General features: G+C 51.8%; 2 protein-coding genes across 3 annotated transcripts; both read left to right on the top strand.

The window, feature by feature from the left end:
• The first annotated feature begins 3,102 nt into the window (after positions 1-3,102).
• On the top strand, positions 3,103-7,185 carry NDUFA11 (NADH:ubiquinone oxidoreductase subunit A11). The gene is made up of 4 exons (XM_068661334.1): positions 3,103-3,364; positions 3,574-3,666; positions 5,980-6,102; positions 6,992-7,185. Exons 1-4 carry the CDS (start codon positions 3,283-3,285, stop codon positions 7,102-7,104), a joined length of 411 nt encoding a protein of 136 aa, XP_068517435.1. The 5' UTR covers positions 3,103-3,282; the 3' UTR covers positions 7,105-7,185.
• Positions 7,186-8,598: 1,413 nt separating this feature from the next.
• On the top strand, positions 8,599-13,221 carry KLHL33 (kelch like family member 33). Of its 2 annotated transcripts, none has more exons than XM_068661773.1 (5): positions 8,599-8,816; positions 9,549-10,076; positions 10,377-11,310; positions 11,693-11,863; positions 12,408-13,221. In XM_068661773.1, the coding sequence occupies exons 2-5, from the start codon at positions 9,554-9,556 to the stop codon at positions 12,982-12,984; spliced, it is 2,205 nt and encodes a 734-aa protein (XP_068517874.1). In that variant the 5' UTR covers positions 8,599-8,816; positions 9,549-9,553; the 3' UTR covers positions 12,985-13,221. The 2 variants fall into 2 exon arrangements, with proteins under 2 accessions (XP_068517874.1, XP_068517875.1); XM_068661774.1 differs by lacking the exon at positions 8,599-8,816 and adding an exon at positions 8,823-9,024.
• The last annotated feature ends 692 nt before the right edge of the window (positions 13,222-13,913 follow it).

Genomic DNA, 13,913 nt, shown 5'->3' with positions numbered 1-13,913 from the left:
CACCTCCAACAGTTCAGGGAGGTAACACAAATCCTGTGCCTGGATTAGCTAACTCTGGCATGTAGCCATGGCTTACAGTAAACCCTCTGCAACCAAAATATTTTGACTCAGGATAGCTGGTCTAAGTGTAATGTTAATTAATTAGATTGACTTGCTTGTTGCTTTACCTGGAACTTGCTTGTTTATAATAAATTGCAAGCTCCTGTCTCCTAATGGTTCTGTGATGAGCATTAATAGTCCAGGAGCTGACCTGAGCGCAAAACTGAAAAGCGTGCAGGAGATGCAGTATGAATCCACTACGGGTAATAACTATATATAGTGTGCTCAGGACAGAAAGGCTTTCAATACCTGCTCAAACTGTGGAGTGCCATTTGTTACCTGGTATAGAGCCTTACTCCGTGCAAGGCTTACTGGCCCCATTTTTTTTTACATTGGGGCAAATGCATCATGACACTCTATGTGACTGCTGTCGTACGTTTTCTAGCCCTGCAGTCTGTAATGGTGATTCTACCCTTCATTAGATGTGCTTAGCAGGAGGAATAAAACTGCTCTATGAACTGCTTCCTTTAATAAGTTGCAAGTACTTGATTGTTGGGTTTGGTTTCTCTTTTTAAGAACAGGCACATTTTTGGAGCAAAGGCCAGTAGTACAGTGGCCCTACTGCTATTGCTGGATACAACCATCACCATAAGCAGACGCTTTAAGATTAGGCTGAGACTCATTAATATACCCAAATACCAACCTTAAAACTGACAGCTGGGGCAGCTCTGGGCTGGAGATGACCATGCCATCCTCATCTTGCATGCCACCCAGCAGCTCCAACTTAATCTTTAAGGTATGCTAAAGCTACATGCTTTATGCTACATGCCTTAGCGTATCTTAAAGATGCTTAAAGAGAAGATAAAGCTTGAACCAAGATTCCAGCCAGTTAAGGACTTCATCCAGTCAGCTACTGAAGTTATGTTAACAGTGGCAAAATAAGAATGGAAGAGCCTGATTTGAAGGCATACCACTGAGAAAAAATGATAGTAAGTTGTTAAATATTTTTATTAGCAAAGTGACAACCACTGAAAAATACATACAGTGTGGCCTAAATGTATCAATACATCTTTATTATTTCAGAAGAAAAAGATAAAACAGTACACAGAGGACAGAATTAGAATAGAGCCCTTGAAAATCCAAAGGAAATAGCTCAAGTCCTAACTAGTTATATCTGTAGCCCTTAACCACGCACACAAATAAACAAAAACAAAACCAAAAATAAAAGTACAACCGGAAAACCATCCACTGCTGAAAAATTAAAGGATTGGAGTTATCAGAAGGGTGTGTTGTTAGTACAGAGCTGTACTATCTGTTCTCAAGTGATACTTTAAGAGCCAAGAATTGACTATGTGTTGAAACATGAAATACAATTACTTTTCTAAAGAATTTCAGGTATAATAAAGTCCTTGTGTAGGCATTATATCTGTGAAAGCCAATGCTTTCACAGCAGGAAACATTAGAATATAAAGCTGATGTGTTTTCCAACATCAGCTCAGTGTAGGGTAACTTCATTGTGTGTGCACGATGAGCCTATTCACAGCAGGGGGAGGTGAAGTAGCCACAAATCTTCCAGAGTTTGTCCTTCTAAAGAACTTCAGGAAATAGGAGCGCATTCACGAAGCCCTTCGCTTTAGAAAACATTTGGGCATACAGAGGCCGTGCAATGAATTCAACAGGTCTTGGAGGTCTCACAAAGATCACAAGATCAGGGTAATATCTGCTTTCTGCTAGAGCACCTTGCACTGGATGAAAATTAGCTAGTTCTGCATCAAAGGTATCCTACCCCTGGCCTAAACATACATCCAGGCTGGACCTGAAGAAATCAGTTCTGGGGGTGGGATGCGGAAGGAGTCAGACCAGTACTTGTACCCACAGCCAGCTCTGTCCTGAACCTAGCTGCGTCTCCACGTCAGGTCAGGTCAGGACAGTGAGGCTTTGTGCCAGATACGCAGAAAAAAACTTAGAAAGAAAACCTGTCTGTTGGCCCACGGCTGACCAACAGAAAAAAAGGTGAATTAGGGAACTTCCTGGCTGTTTCTTCAAACTCTGCAGTCATCTCACAAGCATTCCATCAGGTAACCAAATGCCAACAGTTGAGCAAAGCCACTCACAGAGCTTCCTGAGACATTTATTATTCATTTATTATTCAAAGTTGTGCTTACTGTCCCGGCTCTGAACGGATCACACTGAAGGTGTTTCTCCCACATGCCTCTGCTGCTGTGAGCAAAAAGCAAAAACTAGTTGTATAAATATACATTTGTTCAAAACAGTTTCTCAAAATTAATTTTTCTACTGGAAGCATTTTATCTATTCTCGTTGCTCGTTTGTGACTGAGGAATTAACACAGCCTATCCTGTATGAAAGGTATTTGTGATGGGCAGCACGTCACCAGCTCCACCAAAATGCAGGTTCAGTGACCGCCAGCTGGGTTTTTGGGATTCTGCTTTACCTAAAGATGAACTTAGAAAAATGACGGGAATTTGGTAAATCCCGAGGGTCGCATAGCAGACAGGCAGAGCTTGGTGCAGCAGCACCTTCGGACCACTGCTGGGGATTTGGCAGGACCGTGGTTTGAATTAAAACCCCGGGAAGCAGCAGAAGCACCGATCCTGCAGTTTCTCCGTGAGAAGCCTGCGAGTTGCACAGCACCCACCTGCCTCACCCCGTGGCTTAAAACCACGACAGAATCCAGCCTCGCGAGGGGATTTCGGCGATGAATGCTTCTCCTCACAAAATCATAGAATGGCCTGGGTTAAAAAGGACCTTAAGGGTCATCCAGTTTCACCCCTCCTGCTCTGGGGGCTCTATATCCACCCACCGCCTCCAGGGGTGGGGCATCCACAGCCTCCCTGGGCAACCCGTTTCACTGCCTCACCACCCCGAGTGAAAAACTTCCTCCTAATTTCCAACCTAAATCTCCCGTCTTGGTTTAAAACCATTCCCCCTTGTCCTGTCACTACCAACACGTAAACAGGAGCTCCTCCTCCTCCTCTTTATACGCTCCCTTCAAGTACTGCCAGCACTTCAAGCCCTGGAGCTCCCCCCTCCCTTCCCCAGCCGTCAATCCCCTCACAGCCCCCGAGAAACCCCCTCGGGGCTCCGCCGGGGCCGCTTCCACCCCCCCCCACACTCGGCTCCCCCGGGTCCCCGCAGCCTCCCTCAGCCGCCGGCCCGGGGCGGAGCGAGGCGAGGCCCCGGCGCCGCCATCTCGCGAGAGCGCGGCCGTGCCCTTGCGGCGCCATGGCGGGCTACTGGGACGGCCCCGAGGGCGAGGAGTGCCCGCGCCGCACCTGGCTCACCACCCGCGTCGGTGCCGCCGCCGGTAAGGAGCGGGGCGACCGCGGCTTCGAGGCTGGGCCGGGGGGCGAGCTCCGCCGGGGGTGGGCTGGCGGAGCGGGGCAGGGCGGCCCCGGACCGGTCGCAGTTCCCTCGGGCGCGTCCCGGTGCTCGGGCTCCGGTGCTGCCGTGCTGCTGCAGGGGGGTCCCGGTGGGTCCCATCCCGCTGCTCACCCGGCCCGTTCCGTCTTGCAGGCCTGGTCGGGTCGGCCTACCGCATCATCCTGCTCCGGCCCAGCACTGCGATCGCCGCCTTGCAGATGGCAGCCGCCGACAGCGCCACGATGGGTAAGGGGCTGCGCCCTGCAGCCGGGACTCGGCTCCGGCCGTGCTCGGTCCCCTGGGGCCCTTTGGCTCAGTGCTTCCACCTCCACCTACCTCTAAGCAGTTTAAGGACAGGAGCTGGAAGCCAAAATGCTAAAGCGCCTCAAAGCACCTAAGAGCAAAGTGCTGCAGCTGGTGTCTTCCTTTTGCTTTATTCCATCTTATGACTTATTTATATGCGCAAGTGTCACTTGCCTGTGGGTAATGTTTTCTGCTGGATAATGGAATGCCACAAATTGCGGGGGGGATAGCAGAAGAAACTCCTGGTTAGGTGCTTGAGACACAGGAACAGCCATCACAGCTCAGGCTGAAGGTGCATCCTGTGGTGACAGCCCCTAAAACTGGATAAGAACAAGTACCATAGTCTTTATTTAAGGCTTAAAGGATGCATTTCTTACAAACTAGAGTAAAAGGTACAAGTTTTTAATACTTAATATATTTATATGTAGGTGTGTGTGTATTCAGTTCTAAGACAAAAGCATAAGGGAAGCAAAAGTTATTTTTAAGCAAACTTTAAAGCAAAATTGTTTTACTCCTCTACTTCATATAAGTTAGGCACTACCCTTAATAAATGACTTTCTGTTTCTGAAAAGCTAAAAGGAAAATGAGTGTTTTTTTTCCAATCATGCTGTATAGCCAAGAAGAAACCATTTAGTTGTCTTGAGTTGTCTGTGGTCTGCAAGAGGGAGAGAATGCTGAAGAAGTAAGCAGGGAGCTGAGGGTCTGTTCCAGATGCAGGTACATATCCACAAGGGTGCCCCCTCTCCCTCCCCAAACCCTTGGCAAATGCAGTTTCTTTTCGCTAAGCTCACCTTGTTTTTCAGTGTAATTTAATGGCCTGTGCCACCTCTATCTGTCACCCCAGCACTGGTGTTCTGAACGAGAAGCTGATTCAGAACTGATCCACATCTGCAGTTTTGAGTTTTTCAACTCTAAAATAGGACCTGCAATCTCACGTAATGACTTGAGCCCTGACAGGTCATTGTAATGGACCAGATAATGTCACTAGTTATTACTTGGATAACTCTTGTAATCCTGAACTAGCACAGAATCCTCTTGCTACTTTTCACACCTCAGGAAGAATTTTATCATGTCCACTGCTAAGGAGGCCAAGCCTGATGGGCTGGAACCCTGTGTTTTGCCTGCAGAATCCTTGGTCTCTGTCCTTGGTTTTTGTTTCTTTAGCGTTCTTTTAAATTGACTTTAGGATCAGTGTAATCACATTTTCTGCGGAAAAAGTGATGGGCTTTATAACATGAGCTTCCAGTTTATGAGTTTCCATATAGGCTGGAAACTTCATCTTGGGCATTTTTGAGTCAGTGTGTTGTTCCCAGAAGGATGAATTAGAACCTGGAGACAGTGCCTGGTAGCCAGTTTTACATTTCTGATCAAGAACCTATATTATAAACCAAATAAGCTTTTTATATGTTTGCTTGACGTGGCTATTTGCCAAAGTTTTCAGTTACACAGATGGAACGGGATGTGTAATTCAGTAGACAAGAAAATGCTACATTGCATTGTCTTAATTCAGTTTGTGGAATCAATTTACAATACCAAAATCAATTTTTAAAAAAATCAGTAACTTACAAATTCAGTCAATTTTTCTGTTTTCTAAAAATCATTACAAGTCCCAGGTAGGCAAAAGCAGGATGTACATGTAAAGTGCAAGGGCAAACCAACCTTTAAAGAGAGCAGAGCCGCCTGCATTTCTCTACCTGATTCCCTGCGAGGCTGGGTACAGAGGGGCTCAGGAGCAAAGTTTCAGCAACGAGCATAAACACTGCACTGCTATCTCCTGCATCCTGAGCAAAAGTGCTCCAGAGAAACCTGCTCCTCTCTTCTCTTACCCGCTGAGTGCCTGGGGGCTGTCCCATTGCCTCACGAGCAAGGGTTCTTATGAATTCCAAGCTCATAAGCAAGCTGGACGTGGTGGCCTTTGTCTGTAGCCATGCGGACATGCCAGCCTTGTGGCACACAGCCCCTTCCAGCCATGACCGAGCTGGACCTGCTGGTGCAGGATCTGCACTGCACAGCGTGGCTGTGCTGCTTCTAAACCAGAGGAGGTACCAGAAGGAATCCCATGGGACTTAGACAGTGCTGGAGTCTAATCATGTGCCTGGGTTACGATGGTCCCAGGTAATCATAAGCAGATGTTAATGCTTCATTATCCTCCCAGTGGAACTGGTGAATGGCACCATGCTTCTCCAAAATATGCTCTGTATTTTATTCTCAGTTCCTCGAGGGGGTTTATTTGGTTTCTTTACCTTTTGTTTACAGCTACACTAGGAGCCGTGTTTGGCTTGACTACCTGCCTCAGTGCCCAAATCCGAGAGAAGCCAGAGGATCCTTTGAACTATTTCATAGGAGGCTGTGTAACAGGAGTTGTCTTAGGTGCAAGAGGTAATGCCTGCAATGAAATGAGCCCTCTGTTTTCAGAAACGTTTGTATTAGGGAAAATAGTTAAATAATCTTGATGTCAGGCTTATTTGGTAAAGATTCATCTCTGTGTCTATATTCCCTTTTACGCCAGTTTCAGTGATGCTTCATTGCATAGGTCTGCTAAAACAAATACTACAAATACAGAGGGAGACCAGAGATGATAGCAAGATGATTTACAACTTGAAATGGAGCTGACCCAGCTCTGACGATTATAACTACAAGTTGTAACTTGAAATTGCAGGATATGAAAAACATAGGTGTGGAAATCTGTTTTCTTAACAGCAGATGTAATTTATTTTACATTGAAAATGTAGTCTATCATCTGCTTTGTGAATTTTTCATGCAGTCTGAGGGATGAGCTGTATCTTTTGGCTCTTGCTCACATGATGTTGTCAGGCTAGATTAATTCCTGCAGATTTTTACACAGTATTGTTTTCTGCAGGCATTTGTAGACTCAGTATTAAAGATCTGAGTGTGTTTTTTTTTTTTCTGAAGTTGCTATTCTGGTGAAGTAGGATTTCTCTTTACTTTTCCTGGTTGCTAAACTGATGAGAGTTTGAAGCAGCAGTTGTTGTTTTAGTCATTGAAGTAAGCAATTTAAGATTCCCTGTGTAAGGAGACGGGGCAGTGGATTATAGATATTTATAGTTGAAACTGTAGGCAAAATCATGAGAAAACTTAATTGAAAAAATACATTTTTCTGATTTCTCTTGGCCCTCAGTGATATGGTCAAGGGACCACGAACTGCTGATGAAAAATTGCAGAGTATGTCAAGATCTACTGCGTAGTACTTGTGTCTTGATAGATCTTTTTTGATTTAATTGGTTGTTTTTTCTTTCTTTTTTTCCAGCTCGCAGTTACATGACGGGCACCATTGCGTGTTTGGGTTTTGGAGCTGCTGCTGCTTTAATGAAGATAGGTAGACAGGAGGGCTGGAGGCTGACAGGACCTCCCAGGCTGTAAATGTTGCCATTCCTCCGTGCAAGCTGTCCTTTGAGTGCTGTATGTAATAAGACATTGTATAATAAAGATACTGTCAAATGAGTTGTCGCTAAATTTTAACATCATCCAGCTATTTACAGGGTTGGGACTGAGATGTGGAAAAAGCTGAAGGCATTGAAACACGGTTTTGATCTTGCTGAGAATTTTTTTCATGCATGAGTCACTTTGCCTCTGTTTCTCTGTATTGTGTGTTCAAACTTGAGGGGCAGAGTTAATGTTTTCAGTCAGGCTTTTTAGCTGTGTAGTTTCTGTTGAGTCCTGCAAGATTTTGTCCTGCAAGATGGCACCTTACTGAGTCGGTCAGTTAGGGTCTGGAGTCACAGCTGATACGTTTGGCTTTAGGTTAAGGTTGAAGAATTTGAGGGGTGGAGGGGTTATGGTTTGCCCGTAGCTAAGTGTCTGGGAGCTTGGTTGCTTTCTCCTGTAAGCATTTAAGGAAGTCTAGAGCCCACAACTAAAGAATTGGGAAATACCTGAGGTTGGAAGGGATCTCCAGAGGTCTTCCAGCTCAGAGGTGGAGCAGATGTGGTCAAATGTTCAGTGTGCAGACTGCAGCACATCCAGCAAAGGCCACCAAACAGCTTTAGGGTGTTGAGGTGTGGGATGCATGAGGAGAGGCTAATAGAACTGGATTGCTCAGCCCAGAGAAAAGAAGGTGATGGAGTGATCAAATAGGATTTTTCACAAGTTGGTGGTTACAGAAAAGGTAGATTCAGGTGCACAGTGAAAGGACGAAAATAATAAGTGCAAGTTGCAGAAGGTGAAACTGTGCCTGGCTAGAACAAGAAAATACAATCTTACAGTTGGGGTAGATAAGCACTGGAAAATGGACCCAGAGAAGAAAATGGACTTTCATCTCTAGGGACGTGGAAAATTGAGCCAGATACACGGGAATATGAGGGTATAGGGACAGGAAATTTGGGGCTGGGGATATGAGTTCATAGAGGGGAAACACGGGTACTAGGGGAAACAGGGTTGGAGAGGGGAGCACAGCGAGATGGGAGGGTGTTGGGACAGCAGACATGGAGACTTGGGGATCCAGGGTCAGAAGAGTTGGGGATGGAGCAGCATGGGGTGGGGACATGGTCACGGCCATGGTAGGCTGTGCTGCTCTGGGTGCACGTGAGGGCCCCAAGGGTCGTGTCCCTGTTGGTGTCCCTGTGTGACCCCTGGTGTGGGCTGGGGAACCCTGCCTCTTCTCTGGGGGCGTTGGCGGGGCTGGGCAGCAGCTTGGGAGAACAGCGGGGGTGTCTCCCTGCCATACAGCTGGCGGTGCAGGGGGGGTCGTTGCTCTGACACAAGGGCTTTTTTGGGGTGGGGGATGCTGGTGGGGGCTGTGGAAGGGGCTCCATAAGAATGAGCAAGGTTTGGGGGGGGAATCTGATGGGCCAGAGGCTGGCACGGCCTGTTGGGGTTAAACCCAGGGTTTATGGCCCTACCTGCACCCTCCTTGCCTGAGAGGGGTGAAAATAATCCCAGCGGCGTCCTCCTGCCCTGCCGTCCTCAGGGAACCCCAGTGTCCGACCGCCCCGTCCCGGGGACAGGGGCCACGGCCCTCCCTCTGCCTGGGCCCATCCCAGCTCCGTTGCTGGGGCCACGTGTCCAGGCTGGGCTATAATTACCCGGACACATTCCTGGGGGGTCACAGGAGCGTCCTGGAGCTGCGGCAGGCGGTAAGGGGGGACGGGTGCGCGATTGCCACACACCGCGCAGCACGGCAGCGCAGGATGCAGCGCACGGCACGTGCCACGCGACAGGCAGCACTGCAAAGGACACTCGACACCCCACAACAACGCAATCGATGCGCGGGGTGCCACGGGGCGACGGGGCATGCAGCGTGATGTGCCGTGCCAGGGTCGGCACGATGCAGCACGGCAAACGGTGTGAGAGGACGCACAACGCATGGCATCACGCATGGTTTATGGGGCAACGGGTGGCTGCATGCAGTGGGCACCAAAGGGGTGGGAGCGGTGTCTTCAAGGAGAGGCAGGGCAGGGGTCAGCAGCTTTGGTGGTGGTGGTGCTCCAGTAGTTTTGAACGTGGGGCAACGGCTGGGCCAGAACTTCGTGGCTTCTGCTATGGGGCAGAAGCTTTGATGGGGGACACGCAGCTGTGGGGCTGTGGCTTTCAGTTGGCTTTGGCGATGGCTCAGTAGCTTCATCCCATGCTGTAAAGCAGAGGGTTGAGTGGTGAGGCAGATAGGTGGCATCACATTCATCTCTGGAGCTGCAGTTTCAGCAAGGGGCATCAAATTCAGCTGTGGGGCAGTAGCAGAGCCTGGTGGTGGTCTCTAGAGCCTTTGGCAATGGATCTAGTGGCTTTCGCTATGGGGCAGTGCCAGCCATTGGCCAGAGGCTCTGGCTGTGGGGATGGCACCCTTACCTCTGCTCCCTATGTTCCCACAGGCAAGATGTGGGTTGCAGAGGGGCCATCCCCATCCCAGTGGCAACTGCGGGATGGGACCCACGCCGGACAGTTCCTGGCTGTCGCCAATGACCTCCGCACCGCAGGACAGCTGGTGGACGTGGCTGTGGGTCCGGAGGGTGATGTGGCCCATGCCGTGGTCCTAGCATCCATCAGCTCCTTCTTCCTACGCTTTCTGGAGGGCAGGACCAGAGAGCTGCGCCAGGGACCCCCTTCTCATGTCCCCCTTCCACCGGGGGTCACACTATGGGGCTGGCGAGCCGTGCTGGCCTTTGCCTATGAGGGAACCATGCCCTGTGGCAGAGAGAAGGAGGTGGAGGAGGCTGCAAGGGCTCTGGGGGCCCCCCGGGTGGTGGCAGCCTGTGCCTCCAGGCTGGAGAATGACCACCAGGAGGGGGGTCCTGAGGCCCTGGAGGAGCAGTGGGAGACTCTCAGAGCCATGGAGAAGCTCCATGCCTGCGGCTTGGGTTGCGACCTCCAGCTGCAGGCAGGGGATGAGGTTATCCCAGGTGAGCCGGGGGTGGGCTCTTGCGGGGGGAGGAAGGGAGGGAATTGAGGAGGTGGCAGGGCTAGCTGGGACCCCTAGGTCCCCGGGAAGGGAGGGTGGGTGCACAGGGTCAGTGCCAGGGTCTCCAGTGCCTGTCTTGAAGTGGGGCGGGAGCTGGAGGTGCCCCATGTCTGGTCCTGTCGGGTCAGCAGGAGGACCAGCAGGGGATGCCTGAGCTTCTGGGGGGCTGCAAGGTGCAAAGGGCAGTACCCAGACACTGGGTCCCCCTCCTGCCCCCATCATTTTCCCTCCTTTCACCTAGTTCAGCGCCTGGCCCTGAGCTGCTCCTGTGACTTCTTCCGGGCCCTCTTCACTTGCCCCATGCGGGAGGCAACCCACGACCCTGCTGCCCCACTGGCCACGGGACTGTCCCCAGAGGAGCTGCGCCTCCTCCTCTCCTTTGCCTACACAGGGGCTGTGGCCGGACCATGGCCTGTAGTCCTGGAGGCAGCCGAGACCTCCCTGCGCTACCAGGCCTGGGGGCTCCTCACCCTCTGCCTGGATGTTTTCACCCATGGCCTGACCCCAGAAACTGGTCTGGATGTGTTGGCCTTTGCTGTGGCCTATGGGCTGGCCCAGGTGAGCCGCGTGGCAGAGGACTACATCTTGGCCACCTTCCCCTCTGTGGTGACCACACCGGCCTTCCTGGAGCTTCCTGCACACCTCCTGATCCACCTCCTCCGCTCTGATGGTCTCAATGTCCTCAATGAACTGGAGGCTTTGGAAGCAGCATCCCGGTGGCTCGTGGCCAATGGAGATGGCCAAGAGGACATAGCCAAGGAAGTCTTGTCATCTGTTCGCTTTGCCCTCATGTCCGGTCAGGAGCTGAAGAAGGTCCAGTCGGTGGCCGCAGGGGCAGCTGACCCAGGCCTCCTCCGCCAGCTCATGATAGCAAGTTTGAACTCGGAGGCCCAGCTGCCGTGCCGGGTGCGTTCCTTGCAAGAGGTGCTGGTGGTCTGTGGTGGAGACAAACTGACAACCAACATGGCTGCTCGGAAGCCCAGCAGGCACCTCTGGTTTGCCCACCGCTACCTCAGTGCTGTGGGGCTGGTGAAGCGTGTGGAGTGGAGGGCACTGGGGGACTTTCCTGACGGTCCACGCTTCCGCCATGCTGTAGCTGTGGTAGGCAACATCCTCTACGTCCTGGGTGGAAAGCGCTACTATGGGGTCCATGACACCCTGGCCAGTGTTTACAGGTGAGGGCTACAGGGGACCGAGAGGCGTCCTGTGGGATTGGAATTATTGGGGGAGCAAGAGCTACCACATGGACCCAAGGCTCTGTGGTATTTTGGTTATCTGTTGGACTGGGATCTTCCTGTCCCTGTGGAGCTATCCCACCTGGGGATGTTACAGGACTTGTAGGGGACAAGGCAGGGAGGTCCCCACCAGGATATGTGGCCTCACAGCCTTACGGGATCCGTATTGCTGGAGGGGGGAGGATGTTTCTATGCAAGGGTCTCCAGGGCATTATGGGGTTGGTTGCTTGTGGGTGGTTTGCTGTCCTCAGCAGTGCCAACGCCACCTCATGCCACTGTGGGTAATGGCTAGTCTCTTGCCCCCATGTCCTTTCAACACCAGGTATCGGCCCATGGACGACTCCTGGGAGCGCCTGGCCAGCATGACCTGCGGGCGGAGCTACTTCGCTGCTGTGGCACTTGGGGGCTTCATCTATGCCCTGGGGGGCAGCTCAGGTGACCTGTACTGCACAGACACGGTGGAGTGCTATGACCTGTCTGCTGACACCTGGAGGTGAGACCTCTCCTCTCGGACACCTGCTTTCCTCTGCCCTCATAGCCCCTTGCATTAGCCAGTGGTGCCCACTGAGTGCCCACTGACGCTCCCATGGAGGAGTCACTGGCCTGCAGTTGGCATGTGTAGAAGAAGTGTCCCTTGGGACACTGGGTGCTGGCCAGTGATGCCTATTGGTAGTGAACGGGTTGGCCAGTAGTGTTCACTGAGGGTCTGCTGGCCATCTCTCAGTGACAGGAATCATTTAAATACCTTCCAGCTATGTTCTTTGGGTGCTCCGCCAGGTGTTGGCCAACACTGCTCACTGGGGAAGTCCCTAGTGAGCAACTAGGTCAACTAAGGGTGTCATTTGTTGAAGAGCGATGCCCCTTGTTCATCCATTACATGCAGCTAATGCTGCCCACTGGGGCTCAGCCAGCAGTGCCTGCTGAGTGATCAAAAGATCCATGGCCAGCAGTGCTCAGCAGGGACCTGCTGGCCAGGCAGCCACTGAGGGGCAGCCCTGCTTTACGTGCCCTTCACTGTTCCCTCTCTCCTTGCCCAGGACGTGCCAGCCCCTGCCGATGGCTCTGTGTGGGCATGCAGCATGTGCCCTGGATGGTGCCCTCTATGTGTCAGGGGGCTGTGACGAGGCGTACCAGTGCCAGACGGCCCTTCTGCGCTATGTTCCGGGTGCTCCTGCCACGCTCCTGGCCCCCATGAATGGCCAGCGAGCTGGCCATGTCATGGAGGAGGCAGGTGGGCAGCTCTATGTGGCTGGGGGGCTGTGCCAGCGGGATGGGCAGAGTGGCTACAAGGACCAGCTGGCCTTTGAGGTCTACAGCCCCAAGCTAAATATCTGGGTCCTGCTCAGCCCCCTGCCCCAAGCCCATGTAGTGGGGGGTGCAGCTGTGCTGGGAGGGGAGCTGCTCGTACTGGGTGGGTACAGTCATGAAACCTACCGGGACACTCACTTGATCCATGCCTACCAGCCAGGCACCCGGCGCTGGATCACCCGGGGCACCTTGCCCCATGCCTATACTGACCTCAGTGTGTGTGTCCTCACTGTGCCCTCAGCCTTACGTGGCCCCAACTGCCTTGAGGTTTCCTCTAGATCATCTGACACCCACCGTAACACTTAGTGGACCTTAAAAACTCTGTACCCCCCCTATTGGTCTCCCAATGGGCATCTCTACAGAGCAAAATTGACCCCAGATCCCTCCTCAGCCCCCATGGTACTTTGCCCTAAATTGTGTGGACCCCGTGGGACACAAAGACCCACACACTGTAAAACTGTGCCTCCAGGAATACTCAGGAGGTTGCTCCACCACCTCAATTTCCCCCACACACTTGGATTGAATAAACATGGTTCCTGAACAGCTCGCCTGGGTCTGATTTGTTCTGCTGGGGAACCCAGGCATCCAGAGGTTTCTCACAAGGAACATGAGTACAGCAGGTGACTAGAGGGCTGAGTGTCCTGAACGGGTGATGGTGGGGACCAGGCTTGCCTGTATTCTGGGGTCTGCAGGGGAATGGTTATGGAGGGCACTGGGGCTCTGAATGCCTGTGTTCATTGGGCATAGAGGAGAGGTCTTGGGATTTACAGGCATCTTGGAGTTTGTGTGGGATTCTGAGAGAATAGGGGAGTTCTGGGGTGCCAGGCTTTTTGGGGTAGATCATAGAATCATAGAATGATTAAGGTTGGAAAAGGCCTCCGAGGTCATCTGGTCCAACTATCCCCCTACCACCAACATCACCCACTAAACCGTGTCCCCAAGCACCAAGTCCAACCTTAAACACCCCCAGGGATGGCGACTCCACCTACACAGGGCTGTTGGAGGGTTTGAGGTTCCTGGGGAGAGGGAGGTTCCTAGGTGGTCTTGGCTTCCTGGAGTTACCTGGAAGGCTATCTGGAGGTGGGGGGAATTCTAGGGAGGTCTTGCAGGGAGAGGCTGAGGCAATGGGATTTCCGGGGTTAATTGGGGTACTCGTGATAGCCTGAGGAAGGGAATTGAGGGTCCTGGGTGAAGAAGGCAGGGGGAGAGGGATTACAAAAAACAGACAACAACAA

Source organism: Anas acuta, chromosome 26 (assembly GCF_963932015.1).
Source record: "Anas acuta chromosome 26, bAnaAcu1.1, whole genome shotgun sequence".
NCBI classification, from domain to species: Eukaryota; Metazoa; Chordata; class Aves; order Anseriformes; family Anatidae; genus Anas; species Anas acuta.
Note: the sequence above shows the minus strand (reverse complement) of the source record. Positions and strands in the feature narration are given on the sequence as shown.

What these genes read in the sequence shown, in the direction of transcription:
- NDUFA11 (XM_068661334.1), top strand. Translation starts at nt 3,283, where the DNA reads ATGGCGGGCTACTGGGACGGCCCCGAGGGCGAGGAGTGCCCGCGCCGC. An exon ending in CCGCGTCGGTGCCGCCGCCG is followed by an intron (nt 3,365 to 3,573) that starts GTAAGGAGCGGG and finishes TCCGTCTTGCAG; the next exon opens with GCCTGGTCGGGTCGGCCTAC. An exon ending in AGTTGTCTTAGGTGCAAGAG is followed by an intron (nt 6,103 to 6,991) that starts GTAATGCCTGCA and finishes CTTTTTTTCCAG; the next exon opens with CTCGCAGTTACATGACGGGC.
- KLHL33 (XM_068661773.1), top strand. Translation starts at nt 9,554, where the DNA reads ATGTGGGTTGCAGAGGGGCCATCCCCATCCCAGTGGCAACTGCGGGAT. An exon ending in AGGGGATGAGGTTATCCCAG is followed by an intron (nt 10,077 to 10,376) that starts GTGAGCCGGGGG and finishes CCTTTCACCTAG; the next exon opens with TTCAGCGCCTGGCCCTGAGC. An exon ending in CTGTCTGCTGACACCTGGAG is followed by an intron (nt 11,864 to 12,407) that starts GTGAGACCTCTC and finishes CTCCTTGCCCAG; the next exon opens with GACGTGCCAGCCCCTGCCGA.